Source organism: Dipodomys merriami, unplaced genomic scaffold, assembly GCF_024711535.1.
Source record: "Dipodomys merriami isolate MVZ:Mamm:240054 unplaced genomic scaffold, mDipMer1.0.p SCAF_3, whole genome shotgun sequence".
NCBI classification, from domain to species: domain Eukaryota; kingdom Metazoa; phylum Chordata; class Mammalia; order Rodentia; family Heteromyidae; genus Dipodomys; species Dipodomys merriami.
The window spans coordinates 109,129,727-109,146,043 of record NW_027204492.1 but is presented as its reverse complement, the minus strand read 5'-3'; the positions used below and the strand labels follow the sequence as shown (position 1 = coordinate 109,146,043).

Genomic DNA, 16,317 nt, shown 5'->3' with positions numbered 1-16,317 from the left:
CTAAGACTATCATGTACATAATACACTGAGGTAAGAATAACTTAATTTTGGGAAAACCCAGTTAGGAGATTCCTTCAATCTAGGGAAAGACAGTGGTAGCATATTCTGGAGAGCATTATTTAAGAAATCTTTATTAAATCAATAGAGATAGGTCAAATTGGCTGGGTGTGTGTGTGTGTGTGTGTGTGTGTGTGTGTGTGTGTGTGTGTGTGTGTGTGTGTGTGTGTGTGTGTGTGTGTGTGTGTGTGTGTGTGTGTGTGTGTGTGTGTGTGTGTGTGTGTGTGTGTGTGTGTGTGTGTGTGTGTGTGTGTGTGTGTGTGTGTGTGTGTGTGTGTGTGTGTGCGTGCGTATATAGAGACTTAAAAAAGATATGAAGAATGCCTTCCAAGTTTCTGGCTTAACTGGATGCCATTCATAGTAACAGGAAAAAAAATGAAACAACAGGTTTGAGGATAAGGGAAGATCACGAGAGTTTGGTCTTAGACTAATGAGCTAAGTACCTTTATTATATACAAATGGAAAAAAGAATTCAGAGCTTAAAAGAAGACCTGTTATGGCAGGAATATGTGAATTATAATTAAGATAGAACATAATCAATTAGTAGGCATATGGAGATGGCAGCTTAGAATCAAACACAAAGAAATTTTAGTATTAATTTAATCACTGGCTAGAGGAGGAAAATGGGGCTCCAAGAGGTTAAATATCTTGCTGAAGAACACACAGTAAATAGAAGAAAAAATGGAATTCAAATCTGGCTTAGAGGATAAACTTAAAACCATTATGTTCTGCTGGCTACTAAGTCTATATTTGGACTAAAAGCATGCTTTGGGTTTGAAAGATGTTAACAACTATAACAAATTACCTATGTTACTCAAGAATTGCTAAATAGTCTCACTAAAATACACAATAGAGTTGAGCTAGTGCTGTTTTGAAGCTTGTAAAACATGACATCTCTAAATGTTTCCTTATAGAGTATTAGGAATTACTGCACTGTCAAAGTAGAATACACTTTCTGAATTTTCCTCTTGCTGAAAACAGGTCTAGAATTATAATGCTATACTTCCCAAAATAGAGCAAAAAGTGCTCCAATGGTATTCAGAAGGGGGATAAGGACTGTTTGAAGAAAAGTGATAAGATGCTTGGTAGTTTTGGGAAACACTTCTTTTGTGTGCTAGTCCTGGGGCTTGAACTCAGGGCCTGGGCATTGTCCCTAAGCTTCATTTGCTTAAGGCTAGCTAGCACTCTATCACTTAAGGCACAGATATACTTCTAGATTTTTTCCAAGTAGTTTGTTGGAAGTAAGAGCCTCAAATGAGAGTGAGGAAGCTGTGGGTGGGGGGAAAAGTGGGACAAAATGGAGGGGGTTAACATTGTTCTAAGAAATGTACTCATTATCTTACTTATGTAACTGTAAACCCTCTGTACATCATATGTACAACAATTTTTTTGGGGGGTCCGGTTGTGGGGTTTGAACTCTGGGCCTGGGCGCTGTCCCACAGCTCTTCAGCTCAAAGCTAGCACTCTACCACTTGAGCCACAGCGCCACTTCCGGCTTTTTTTCTTTTTTGCTTATGTGGTGCTGAGGAATCGAACCCAGGGCCTCAGGCATGCAAGGCAAGCGCTCTACCACTGAGCCACCTTCCCAGCCCATACAACAATTTTTTAAAAAAAAAGTCTCATGGCCTTTCCTGTCTGGACTGCACTGGACTGGAACCATGATCCTCAGGTGTCAGCCTCCTGAGTAGCTAGGATTACAAGTGTAAGCCACCAGTGCCCAGTTTGGGAAACATTTTTGATAGGCCAGTGAGTGCTATATATAGTAAAACCCTGTCTCAAAAACCAAAAATCACCCCTCGCTGCTCAAAATAAAAACTTTGTGTTCCTTTTTTCCATACTGGTGCTTGCCTCAAGCTCTTGCTCAGATTTTTCTGCTCATGGCTAAAGCTCTACTACTTGTGCCCTGCCTCCAGTTTCGACTTTTTCTGGGTAACTGAAATAGTCCCTCAGATTTGTCTGCCTGGATTGGCTTCAAACCTTCAAACCTCCTGAGCAGCAAGGATTATAGGTATGAGCCATCAGTGCCTGGCTTTGCACTCATTTTTTAAATGCAGTACTGTCTAACCTACACCAGAAAAAGAGCCCAGTTTATAGACAATTATGTGAATTTTTTTTTGTTGGTCATGGAACCTGAACTCTGGGCCTGGGTGCTGCCTCTCAGCTCTTCAGCTCAAGGCTAGCGCTCTACCACTTGAACCACAGCACCACTTCCAGCCTTTTCTGCTTATGTAGTACTGAGGAATCGAACCCAGGGCTTCATGCATGTAAGGCAAGCACTCTACCACTGAGCCACCTTCCCAACCCCAATTAAGTGAATTTTAATCATTTAAAAAGCATGATTAAAGAGGTCATGCGGTTGTAAACATACCATGAATATTAAGTAAATACCTCCAATTTCTTAAAGTTTCCAATGTACTTTTGAACGACTTTATTCATTTTTCCACACTTACTGATAGTAAAAGCTGTAAAAACATAGCAAACTGCTGGTAGGTAGATTTGGTGACATTTCAACTTTCACATGGGAGGAATTATAAATATACACACATACATAAATTCCAAAAATCAACTATTTTATCCCAAGATCTTTTAAGTTTTCAATTGGTTCCTTATATCTTTTAATCTAAACCTTACTTTGTGCCTCTTCCTTTACAGTACATTACTATGCATATGTATTTTAACTGACACATAATTCTACATACTTATGAGGTAGTGTGACAATTTGATACATGTACACAATGTATAGTATAATTACCAAATCAAGTTAGCATTAGCATTTCCATTAGCATTCCCTTCTGCTTAAATATTTCTAGCTAAGTCTGATGTCATATGCCTATAATCCTGGTACTTTGATGGCTAAGGCAGAAAATCTGTGGGTTTGAGGCCAGCCTGGGTCACATAATGAGACCTTGTCTCTAAAAATATTTGTAATTTTTTTTTCTTTTTGCTTATGTGGTGCTGAGGAATCGAACGCAGGGCCTCAGGCATGCAAGGCAAGCGCTCTACCACTGATCCACCTTCCCAGTCCAATATTTGTAATTTTTTTATGCTGGGAAGCTTCAAATTTCTCTCTTCTCTTAATTAGATACATCGTAAATTATTGTGAGCTATAATTACACTACTATTCTGAGCTACATTAGATTATTTCTGTGTAACTCCATTTTGGTGCCCCCTTATCAAACTTCACTAGGCCTGGCCATTCTCTCTTTTTTTTTTTTGTCAGTTGTGGGGCCTGAACTCTGGGCCCTGGTGCTGTCCCTCAGCTCTTCAGCTCAAGTTAGCACTCTACCATTTGAGCCACAGCGTCACTTCCAGTTTTCTGGTGGTTAACTGTAGATAAGATTCTCAGTGACTTTCCTGCCCAGGATGACTTTGAACCGCGATCTTCAGATCTCAGCCTCCTGAGATTACAGGTGTGAGCCACCTGCGCCCAGCCATTCTTATTCTTTAGTAACTATTATTCTAGTTTCTACTTCTATAAAACTTCTATGAGCTTTTAAAAAAGAAAACACTCAGGACTTACCTTTCCAAATGATCCCTGCCCTAATACTTTCAAAAGTTCAAACTGGGAAGGATCTGCTTTTTCATGTCCTTCCTTTACATGATGTGTGATTGCAATTTCTTTGATGCTGCCTTCTTCCTGTTGAAGTAAATATAGGGAGAGAAAACAAAGTTATTGAGAGCTAAAGTCTCCCACTAGAAATCAAACAATCTTAATTTACTATAACATATTAGAAACCCTTACATTAATCTACGAAACTACTCCTTGCTGACCTACTGAGCAGAAGACATGCCAAGCAAATATACTTTCAAGTTAAATATTAGAAACAGATGTATAACATCCCACCAGGTAAGTCATATTAATTTCTACATGATATTAGCACTGAGTATTTTCAAGTTTTCATTCTCCCTATCAGAGATAATCGGAATAGATGAGAGAGTAACAGAAGATGAGTAGAAATCTGAAAGTAAGAGAATTTGAGTAATATTGTCCTCTGAAATGGGAAAAGTACTATATACAAAAAAACCCTGTTTACTGAGGGCAGGAACTGAAAAATATTCCATGATGAAGAAGCTAGGTTCTTTCTGAAATATAGCTGTTTAAGAAAGTATCTGAACTTTGGGAATGGTAGTTCATGCCTGTAATCCTAACTCATATAAGAGGATGAGATAGGAGACAGTGGTAGACGCTTGCCCAGACAAAAAGTTAGCAAGATCCTATTTCAAAGTATAAGCCAGAGCAGAAGGCTTGGCTCAAGTGGTAGAGCCTAGCAAGCCCAAGGCCCTGAGCACAAAGAGGCTACAATGCTTGATAAGAAATGTACTCATTGGGGCTGGGAAGGTGGCTCAGTGGTAGAGCGCTTGCCTTGCATTCATGAGGCCCTGGGTTCGATTCCTCAGCACCACATAAGCAAAATGAAAAAAGCCGGAAGTGGTGCTGTGGCTCAAGTGGTAGAGTGCTAGCCTTGAGCTGAAGAGCTGAGGGACAGCGCCCAGGCCCAGAGTTCAGGCCCCACGACCGGACCCCCCCCCCCGCAAAAAAAAGAAATGTACTCATTATCTTGCCCATGTAATTGTAACCCCTCTGTACAGTATTTTCACAATAAAAAAAAAAGAAAGGAAAAAAAAGAAATGAAGAGAAAGGAAAAGAAAGGAAAGACAGAAGGAAGGAGAGAAAGAAGAAAAGAAAGAAAAAGGAAGGACAGAAAGGAGGGAAAAAAGGAAAGAAATAAGGAAAAGAAAAAGCCAAATATGATGGTGCACACTTCTAATCCCAGCTACATGGGAAGCCAGAGTTCTAGGCTGGCACAGGCAGAATGCTCAAGACCCTATTTGAAAAATAATTGAAGCAAAAAGGGATGGGGATGTGGCAAAGTGCTAGAGCATTTTTCTCTACCCACAACTAGCTAGATTTGTACTTTTTTTTTTTTTTTTTTTTGCTGGTCGTGGGGCTTGAACTCTGGGTCTAGCCACTGTTCCTGAGCTTTTCAGCTCAATGCCAGTGCTCTACCCTTGAGCCACAGCACCACTTCTAGTTTTCTGGAGGTTCATTGGAGATAAGAGTCTCACGGACTTTTCTGCCTGGGCTGGCTTTGAACTGCAATCTCAGATCTCAGCCTCACGAGTAGCTAGGATTACAGGTGTGAGCTACCAGTGCTGGACTAGATTTGTACATTTTTTTATTAAAAATTAAAGTGATTAATGAAATGAATACTCTGAGCCAGTTGAGATGGCATGTGCCTGTGGTCCCAACACACTTGGGAAGTAAAAGCAGGTACATCTAGAGTTAGAGTTCACCTTGACCTGCAGAGTGAGATGCTGTCTCAATAAAAGAAAATAGGAAAAAAAGAAAAAAAACTAAATTAAAATTCAGCAATCTGAAACAAACCTTCATGTTTTCTCCACAGCTTGACCCAAAAGTTGAATGCCTATACAACAGCATTCACATTACCATGATGATGTATTGTTCATCTGAAGGTAATATATTAAATGTCTATTTATATGGGGCCACAGCAATGATTCCCAGGACAACTCTAGGAAACTTAAAAAATAATAACATGCCAGGTGCCAATGGCTGATACCTGTAATTCTAGCCACTCAGGAAGTTGAGATATGAGGATTGTGGTTTGAAGCTAGTGTAGGTAGGAATATTCATCAGACTTATCTCTAACCATCAAAAAGTGAAAAATATAGCTGTGGCTCAACTGGTAGAGCATCAGCCTTGAGCAGAAAAGCTAAGGGACAGTGCCCAATCCTGGAGTTCAAGCCTCAGTACGGGAGCATGTGCATGCATGTACATGCATGAGTGTACACTTGAGTGCGCGCACACACACACCATTCCATCAAATGCTTAAATTCACAATAAACTTTCATTACTATTTGGACTATGTAGTTTCCTATTTTTATGGTTTCTAACAGTCCTCTACCATTCTTGAGGGGGGAGTGAGAAATTAATTTGACCACTAATCTATTCTTAGCCCTTAACCCATAATTCCTATTTCTATGAGAGCCTCTTTCTTACCTTGGAGACGTCTCCTACCCTCCTATTAAGATTAGTGGCTTGCTGCAAAACCACTCATCCTGGGGTAGACTTTCTGGACAAATCTACCCTTTTCAATTCTGTCTCCTTTTTAGGTTATAATTTGCTAAGAAAGACGAAAACTGAACTTTGCATATCTGTAATGTTTTGCCTCATATTTGTAATAGTATGGCTTGCTATCAAATATTAGAAAAGAATCTTGCATCAGAACTTTGATGCCATGCTTCCATTGCCTTCTAGCATCCAATGTTGCCCATGAGCTGAATGATGACAGATGGCAAGTGGTAGAACATCTATCTAGCACAGTCTTAAGTTAAAAATCTAATATCCCTCCTCACACCAAATTGGAGATAAAGGATGGTAACCTGTTTCTTGTCCTGGTTTCTCTGAAACTCCACATTGAAGAAATAAGTAAAGTGATTCTTAGTCTCAGAATACTAGATGCTTTGTGAATTTTTATCATCCAATGGACCTGAATTATTTAATCTCTATATGGGAATTCTAACATTTCTGATAGTTTCCTTCCATCTACTTTTAAGGGCTTCTCTTTTTTTGTGGTTCCTCTATTAGTTGGATATTGTGTCTGGAATTGAATTCTCTGTCACTTATTGCTTTTCTTCTATTTTGTGCCTCCTCTGTGTGTGTGTGTGTGTGTGTGTGTGTGTGTGTGTGTGTGTGTGTGTGTGTGTGTGTGTGTGTGTGTGTGTGCGTGTGTGTGCGTGTGCGCACGTGTGCATGTGCCCAGGCACATGTCCTAGGGCTTGTACTAAGGGCCTGGGCACTGTCCCTGAGCTTCTTTTGTTCAAGGCTAGCGCTCTACCACTTGAGCCAACAGCTCTATTCTTAACTTTTTGGTAGTTTACTGGAGATAAGAGTCTCATGGACTTTCCTGCTTGGGCTGGCTTTGAACTGTGATACTCAGATCTCAGCCTCCTGGTAGCTAGAATTACAGGTGTCCTTTCTCTCTCTCTCTCTCTCTCTCTCTCTCTTTTTATTATTCTGGAAAATCTTATTTTAAACTTTCAGGTCATCTCTTTCTTAGTTTTTTTTTTTTGTTGTTGTTCCAGTCCTGGAGCTTGAACTCAGGGGCTGGGCTGTCCCTTAGGGCTGTCCCTCAGGGCTATCCCTCACTGTCCCTGAGCTTTTGTGCACAAGGCTAGCACTCTATCACTTTGAGCCAGAGTTCCATTTTCGGCTTTTTGGTAGTTAATTGGAGGTAAGAGTTTCACAGACTTTCCTGCCGGTCTGGCTTTGAACCAAAATCCTCAGATTTCAGCTTCCTGAGTAGCTAGAGTTATAGGCATTAGCCACCGGTGTCTAGCAATTAGTGAATTTTTTTTTTTTAAGCCGGTCATGGGGCTTGAACTCTGGGCCTGGGCACTGTCCCTCAGCTCTTCAGCCCAAGACTATCGTATGACCACTTGAGCCACAGCACCACTTCTGGCCTTTTCTGCTTATGTGGTGCTGAGGAATCAAACCCAGGGCCTCATGCATGCAAGGCAAGCACTCTACCACTGAGCCACCTTCCCAGCCCATTAGTGAATTTTTTAAGACAGTCTTCCTCCAACCTTCACCCTCTCCCTTCAAAATGAACACAATAATTACAAATCCTCAAATCTCTTTGAGGATTCAAATTAGCATTTAAAATGTTCTTTTAAACTGGGCTTCAGAGTACAGAAAATTTTCCTTGGGGTGAGAGGAAAAAAAATCAACATTTGTGGCAAATTGGACACTGGTTAATTTCTAAAACCTTGCATGGTTTTGTTCTTTTTAAAATTTTTGTTCCTTCTAAAGCTCAAATTGTTTAAGATAGAAAGTTTTAGTTATCAAATTAACAAATTCTATTGACTTTTGTGTATTTTTGGCTTGTAAAATATTTTGCTTGATATCTGTGTTCAGATTGTGCTTAATGCCACTAGGTTATGAAGCCATGTATATTTTAGAAATGATCTATGGTTCAACTAGGACATAATACTAATGCTTCAGTAATCCTGGGCAAAAGGTAGGAAATAAACAATGTGTTCTTCTAATGCATACCTGGAATCGAATATGTATGGATGCAGAGAGGACTATCAAATTTCCAACATGCCAGTCTACCAAGAAGAGACTGACATATATACATGTGACAAAAACATGCCATTAATTCTTCTGTTTCTGAAATAAATCTGTCACTTAAAAACATAGAACTACAGTCTGACAGTTTGTTTGTAAGTACATGATGAAGTAGCTACAATTTTATTAAAAAAAGAATTTTGTCAACAATGTGGAGTACAGACATAAAGTCATATTACATTCTAATTGCTATACAAAGCTCAGGTATTTTATATTGTTTGACACAACCTTAGGTGTAATATTTGTCCGCTCATCATCACAAAAAACCCTGTGCATTTAAAACAGTTACAAGTTCATACTGTTATTTTTATAGAGTCTGTTTATTTGATAAGCAAAAGTCTCATTATAGACAAAATTTTGAGGCTGGCAGTGAATCTATATCACAATCTGTCATATCCTTCCATAAGTCCAACTATTTCTCAGAGCCACCCAGTCTAAGGATACTGAACACCTAGCACCACACCACTAAAGGTCCTTAAATATATTCTTAAATAGTCTTTAAAGTTTTACTTGTTGATTGGAGAAAAATGTTAACCTAATATTTCCTTTTAAAGTTGTGAGGGAAAACATAATTTGGATCCTAACATGTAAAAGAGAATAAAGGAACTATAATTAATGGTGTCTGCTTGGATATTAAAAAAACAAAAACAAAAACAACAAACCTTAACAGTGTAACATGCTAACATGGGGGATACTAACTGATTTTAAAGAATGATTCAATCTTTGGCATTATGCCCTGCCTTGTATACATAATTTCCTTTTTCCTCTCCTCCCTTGAGTCAGGAAGTGTGGTCTTGAGGCATTTGTATTTTCTAAATTGTTTTAAGTGCCAAAAAACATTGTTAAATCTTGGGAGTAAAATATTTAAATGTTCTTTGGTAATACTGATAGAAAAGGTTTTATAACCATGAATGTATAATCATTTTTATGTAACATAAAAGAGACCTTACAAATGAAAAAAATGTTTTTACCTCTTAAAAGTTAAAGCAAATAAAGTATCATTTTCTTATGGATACCTAGTTTTTAATTTGAAGAAAGATAAATTAACTTTAAGTTTTTACATGATTAAGAGACATAAAAATTTGGTAATGTCACAAAATTAGGCTGCTTATTCAAGCTATGGTGAAAAACTACATTTTAATTTATTTTACATTATAATTTACTTCATTTGCAAGTAGAATAATAAATGTGCTCAGTACTTTGTATTTATAACTAAACTCTTTAAGACAGTATTACAAGCCAGCCATGTACATGTCTAAGAAAACAGCACTTCTGGTCTTTAGACCAATAGTCTCAATTGCGATGGCCAAGAGTAGTTTTCTCCCAATTCAAAATCTTAATCAAATTGAATTTTCTTTAAAAGCAGCAGCACAACACAATTCTCATAGCAAAATATAAAACTGATTTTGGCAGAATTTTAAATATGATGAAACAACCATCTACTAATTTGACATAGTGTCTCTGAAAATGGTGCATACTCTAAGTTAAATAAAACTACTTCCTTAAGGTTACTTAAATAGAAGTATTTAAACTCAAGTTTTTACAGAAATGAATTTGAACAAGTATCTGATTTTAAGTTTTTGACTGCTTAAAATAACCTTCTCCTATATATTAGTACATTTTCAATTCTGTTCATTCCTGATTTAATTCTGGAAGTTAAAGTTGTTTGTCTTATACAAAATTACGAATACAAGCCATGTAAAATTACTCTAGCATAAAACTAAATATAAAAACAAGTTGGTAAAAATACATAAAATACATAAAAATACATAAAGTTGAACAGTAAAATGTAACTAGCTCACTTTTATTAAAATTATTCTTGAAAGTTCTATTAAAACTTTTTGAAATTTCAAGTTTTTTAAAAAAGAATTTATAAAATGGAATAGCTATTAAATTACCTTAACTATACTTAGCTCCATTTAAAACATTCTCTTCTTTAAAAGAAGCAAGCTTACCTGTATAGAGCGAACACGAAAAGACAAAAACTTAAACATGGCTAAGAAACCATGTTGATGATAAAGGAATTTCTGAGGGTAAAGCTGAAGTTAGAAAAGGAAGGCCAAGCGCCTGCAAGTTTTCTCCTACCAGCTGTTCCGGCAATTAGAAAATTTCCTGTCAGGCGGGTCCTGAAAATGCTAGAAAAAGAGGCTGGACAGTTTTCCTGTGGTAAAAGAAAGGCTAAATCTGCCAATAGGGGCACGAGTGTAGCTGATAGGTAGGCAGGCCAGAACAGGAAACCACAACAGATTTTCTGATAGCCAAATCCTGTTGAAATGTTCTCTTCTTTGTTCCCAGAAGTCCAGACAACTTTCACAACCAGTAAAATGAATGTTATTATTTTGGAATCCCGAGAAATGCCAATATTTCTTAACTATACGACTAAAGCAACTGAAACTAGTCACCACTATTAAAATAATAAGTGTTGCTGATGCACATGTGGAAGTTTACCCTTTGTTTATATACATACTCAAGATAATGGTCTCAAGTTAAATGTAAGGTTATATACAGACATGCTACTGTTTCCTGTCAATAAGGAAGAATTTCACAACTATACACAGAACATAAAGATCACACACAAAAACTTGTTAAAGAAATTCTTCCTGTCCTAAATGAAAGTAAATTATATTTAAATTTCCTTTGGGTATTTATCAACCAAGTTATAGACTGAGGCCCATAGCTAAAATTCCATGCTCTATTGCTAAAGTCTAAATGAGAAGACAACCTAGAAAAGCAGGTGTCAAATAACTATAACCATCTCTCACCTCTAACCTCTGTTTTATCCTCTTTCTTTTCCTTTCTCTCTCTCTCTTTCTTTCTTTCTTTCTTTCTTTCTTTCTTTCTTTCTTTCTTTCTTTCTTTCTTTCCTTCCCTCCCTCCCTCCCTCCCTCCCTCCCTCCCTCCCCCCCCCCCCCTCCCTCCCTCCCTCCCCCCCCCCCCCTCTCTCTCTCTCTCTCTCTCTCTCTCTCTCTCTCTCTCTCTCTCTCTCTCTCTCTCTTTCTGCCCTAAGCTTGCTGGGCAGGTACTCTATCACCTGACCCAGGTCCTTCAGAGGTTCTTCTAAGGATTTTTTTTTTTTTTGGTTCCGGTCATGGGGCCTGAACTCTGGGCCTGGGCGCTGTCCCTCAGCTCTTCAGCTCAAGGCTAGCGCTCTACCACTTGAGCCACAGCGCCACTTCCGGCTTTTTTCTTTTTGCTTATGTGGTGCTGAGGAATTGAACCCAGGGCCTCATGCATGCAAGGCAAGTGCTCTACCACTGAGCCACCTTCCCAACCCGTTCTAAGGAATTTTTGTTTTGGGTTTGGAAAATACTTTTTGGTGCCTATTTTGGGGCTTGAACTGAGTCAGGGCCGGGCTACGGTCCATGAGCTTTTTGGTCCAGGCTGGCTGTACACCATTTGAGCCACATCCCTATTTCTGGCTTTTTGGTGGTTAACTGGAGATAAGAGTCTCATAGACTTTCCTGCCTGGGTTGGCTTTGAACCTTGATCCTCAGATCTCAGGTTCCAGAGGAGTGGGGCATACAGGCGTGAGCCACTGCTGCCTAGCAGGAAAACACTCTTTAAAGTATGCCAATAATCAGAACATAATCATCATACTAGTGGCACTTAAACAAATAGCCAAATGACCAGCAGTCTTAAGAGCTGAGAGAAAATGCTCCACTTGTTAATTTAATCATAGAAACTTCAAATGTTAATCTATACAATCTATAAGAATTTAATAAAATCACTGAATTTTTAAAACCTGGAGGGACACTAGAAAACTCTAAGAACATAGATTAAGGATGTAGCTCAGTGGTTAAGTATATGTTTAGCGTGTGTGAGGCCCTGGCTGGAATTCCCAGCCCAAGGAAAGGAAAAGGGAAAAGAAAAGGAAACAGCAAGAACAATGCTCATTTTCTGGATGAAGAATCTGGTTAGATGCTCTATAAAACAGCTTAAAGGAACATTCAAGGAAATGAGATAAAAACAAGTAGGTAATGCCAAGTGCTGATGACTCATGCCTATAACCTTAGCTAATCAGGGGGCTGAGACCTGGAGGCTCACAGTTCAAAGCCAGCCTAGGCAGAAGAGTCCAGGAGACTATGGCTCCAATTAACCAACAAAAAAGCTAGATTGAGATTGTGGCTTAAGAGGTAAAGCACCAGGGCTGGGAAGGTGGCTCAGTGGTAGAGCACTTGCCTTGCATGCCTGAGGCCCTGGGTTCGATTCCTCAGCACCACATAAGCAAAAAGAAAAAAAAAGCCGGAAGTGGCGCTGTGGCTCAAGTGGTAGAGTGCTAGCCTTGAGCTGAAGAGCTGAGGGACAGCACCCAGGCCCAGAGTTCAGGCCCCACGACCGGACCCCCCCCCCAAAAAAAAAGAGGTAAAGCACCAGCTGTGAGCAAGTAAGCTAAGGAAGGGTGCAAAGACCTGGTTCAAGCCCTGTTACCAGCATACACACGGACACACAAAACCATCAGGCAAATTCCCTGCGTATTATGAAGGGCCACAGGGCCAAGTAACCTTATGATTACGGAACTAATGATAGCTGGAATAATCATGAGTGAAAGATGGAAGAAACTACCTCTAGCATCTCCAACATAACTTAGGAGGATTTGAACAGGCCACTGTCTGTGGGGAGTGGGGGAGAGGGAGAGAGGAAGACAGAGAGGGAGAGAGGAAGACAGAGAGGGAGAGAGGGAGAGGGGGGGGAGAGAGAGACAGAGAGAGAGAGAGAGAGAGAGAGAGAGAGAGAGAGAGAGAGAGAGAGAGAGAGAGAGAGAGAGAGAGAGAGAGAGAGAGAGAGTATGTGATAGTCTTGAGGCTGAACTTGGGGCTTGGGTGCTGTCCCTGAGTTTTGTGGTCAAGGCTAGTGCTCTACCACTTGAGCCAGAGCTCTATTTCCAGCGTTTTGCTGGTTAATGGGAAATAGGAATCTCATGGATTTTCCTGCCTGGGCTGTTTTGAACTGTGATCCTCAGATTTCAGTCTCCTGAGTAGCTAGGATTACTGGCATGATCTACCAGTGCCTGGCATACTTTCTCTTTTAAACGACAGGTTTCCCTTATATGCTTTTGTGTCTGTAGCAAGGTAATGAAGCACTTGGAACCTAATACATGCTAAATGCTTGGTCAACCTATGACTAGATGTAGTTAAATGCCGAACAAGCTGCTCTAGGAAAAAGACCTCAGAATGCAATGCAGTGACTCAAACAAGGTAAATACCTACTTGCCCCCCACATAAGGAAGTTCATAGGTAAGAGGGTAGTTTAGGTGTCTGTAGACAATTGGATTATTAAGGGACTCAGTTTTTTTTTTCACTCCATTTTCTCGATTCCCTCTACTGTCTTTCTTTACCAAAATTTGCTTATTTGCTGGACACTGGTGTCTCATGTCTGTAATCCTAGCTACTCAGGAGGCTGAGATCTGAGCATTGCAGTTCAAAGCCAGACCAGGCGGGAAAGTCCATGAGACTTTTATCTCCAATTAATCACCAAAAACAGCCAAAAGCAGAGCTGTGGCTTTAGCCATGAGTTGAAAAAGCTCAGGGACAGTGCCAAGGCCCTGAGTTCAAGCCTAGGAGTAGCAAAAATTAAAAAGAATATGTATGGCTAATGGAAATTTTGATTATCTTGTGGGCTTAATACCAGTAAAGAAAAGCTAAAATGACTTAATAATCAAACCCACATTGTTCATGTTATCTTATTCCTAGATCATCCTAACTTGTTTATAGAATGCAATTTTGTCCCAGATGCAAGTGCTATGAATGCAAAAGAGAAAATACAAGCCATATAAAAATATAATGGAGGACTGGGAAGGTGGCTCAGTGGTAGAGCGCTTGCCTTGCATGCCTGAGGCCCTGGGTTCGATTCCTCAGCACCACATACGCAAAAAAGAAAAAAGCCGGAAGTGGCACTGTGGCTCAAGAGGTAGAGCACTAGCCTTGAGCTGAAGAGCTGAGGGAGAGAGCCCAGGCCCCACGACTGGACCCCCCCCCCCCAAAAAAGGAAAAATACTTTAGCTTCAGACTAGAAAAAACAGGTTTTCTTTTCAAAGGAATTGTTATACAAAAAAGGAAACTTGTGGCAGGAAAATCATTATTAATACTGTTTTCACATTTGCTTATATCTAAATATATATTCTAGATCAATGAAGAAAAAAATGTCTCAAATGGTATGGCAATGGATAGGAATGTATATCAAATCCAAAGGAAGTCCTAGGCTTTAGGACCCTTAATACTTAACATTTAGTTAACAAAAACTGAACACCAACTGGGTATTATAAGACAGACTTGGTCATACTTTAGTAGGGAGTAAATACAGGGATATAAGCAATGGGATCTGGCATAGTTTTGCTGTTAGGGTATACAGAGGATGATATGGTAACACAAAGAAAAATGCTTAGTTGAACATCTAAGTGAAAGTGCTAAGTTGTGTTGGGAAGATGTATCAGTTGAGATGATATCTAATTTAGACCTGAAGCATGATTAGGAGTTAAGTGAAAGGAGGTGATAAGGGAAAAGAGAGAAAACATGACCAGTGAAAGTACAGAAGCAAAAAGAAATTGATACATTTGAGTGAGTGAACTTGAGGGCAGGTGTGTGGGCTAAGGAGGATGTGGAGAAAAGTATGCAAAGGCCTTGGTAGGTCACATTACACAGTTTAGACTGGAAGTACAAAAATACTGAAGGGTTTTAAACATATAATACTTGATAATGTTAATCATAATTTATGAAAAATAAACTTTCCCAAGATGTTGAAAAGTTAAACAGAATATGCAACCACACACACACTCTTTCTTACAGACACACTAATCAGCTGGAAGATATAGTGGAAAATCCCATTTTCTTTCTTTTTCTTTTTTTTTTTGCCAGTCCTAGGACTTGAACTTAGGGCCTGGGCACTGTCCCAGAACTTCTTTAGCTCAAGACTAGCACTCTACTACCTGAACCACAGAGCCACTTTTGGCTCTTTCTGTTTATGTGGTACTGAGGAATTGAACCCAGGGATCATGCATGCTAGACAAATACTCTACCACTAAGCCACATTTCCGGCCTGAAAATCTCATTTTCAATCTAGCAAAAACTAAGAAATATCCATGAGCTGGGTGCTGGTGGCTTACGCCTGTAATTGTAGCTACTCAGGAGGCTGAGATCTGAGAATCACAGTTGAAAGCCAGCCTGGGCAGGAAAGTCCATGAGACTCTTATCTCCAATAAACTACCCAGAAAACTGGAAGTGGCGCAATGGCTCAAGTGTTAGAGCACTAACCTTGAGCTGAAGAACTGAGGGACAGTGTTCAGGCCAGAGTTCAAGCCCCAGGACCAACAGAAAAATAAAATAAAATAAATATCCATGAACTAAGAAATATTTAACTATATGTAAGAAGCCATAAAATTCTGATAAATGATATATAAAAATATAAGAATAAATCTTTGATATGGAGACTTAATATTAAAATAATTTCCCCATGTTAATCTGTAAGCAGATTATAAATTATTAAAATCCGAATTAAAAACACCTGTAACTCTGGCTACTCACGAAGCTGAGATCTGGGATCATGGTTCAAAGCTAGCATGGGTAGCAAAGTCCATGAGATTCTCACCTCCAATTAACCAGCAAAACTCTGGAAGTGGAGCTGTGGCTCAAATGGAAAAGTACTAGCCTTGAACAAAAAAGCTCATGGACAATGCCCAGGACCTAAGTTCAAGACCCGGTGTGCATGTATACACACATCCACACCATTTTACAACAGATTGAAAAATTCATCTAGAAAATTAAAATACAGGGTGAAGGGAGAATATAGTGTAAAAGTGTGGAAATTTAACAATAAAACCTGTGTAACTAATGGAAGCAAGTAGAAATGCTATAAAGAATTAAATGCATAAAATTACAATTATGAAAAAGAAAATGAGAGCAGCTCTATTGCCTACAAATGTGACCATATTTTAAAGAGCCTTTGCAAATGTAATTAAGATGAGTTTATACTGTGTAGGATGTTGGGGCTATAATCCAATGACTGATGTCCTTATAAGAAATTTGGAAGCCGGCCGCTGGTGGCTCACACCTGTAATCCTAGCTACTCAGGAGGCTGAGATCTGAGGATCACGGTTCAAAGCCAGCCCAGTCAGGAAA

General features: G+C 39.3%; 1 protein-coding gene across 6 annotated transcripts in view; it reads right to left on the bottom strand.

Annotated features, from left to right (window-relative positions):
- The window catches only part of Rps6ka3 (ribosomal protein S6 kinase A3), a 100,046-nt gene that overhangs the window by 46,840 nt on the left and 36,889 nt on the right, over positions 1-16,317 (bottom strand). For 5 of the 6 annotated variants that reach the window (XM_070040731.1, XM_070040730.1, XM_070040733.1 and 2 more), the window contains one exon: positions 3,578-3,694. In XM_070040731.1, coding sequence (XP_069896832.1) covers positions 3,578-3,694 — 117 coding nt within the window. Of the gene's footprint in view, positions 1-3,577; positions 3,695-10,161; positions 10,326-16,317 lie in introns of those variants that run through there. The other variant, XM_070040735.1, reaches the window with a different exon arrangement.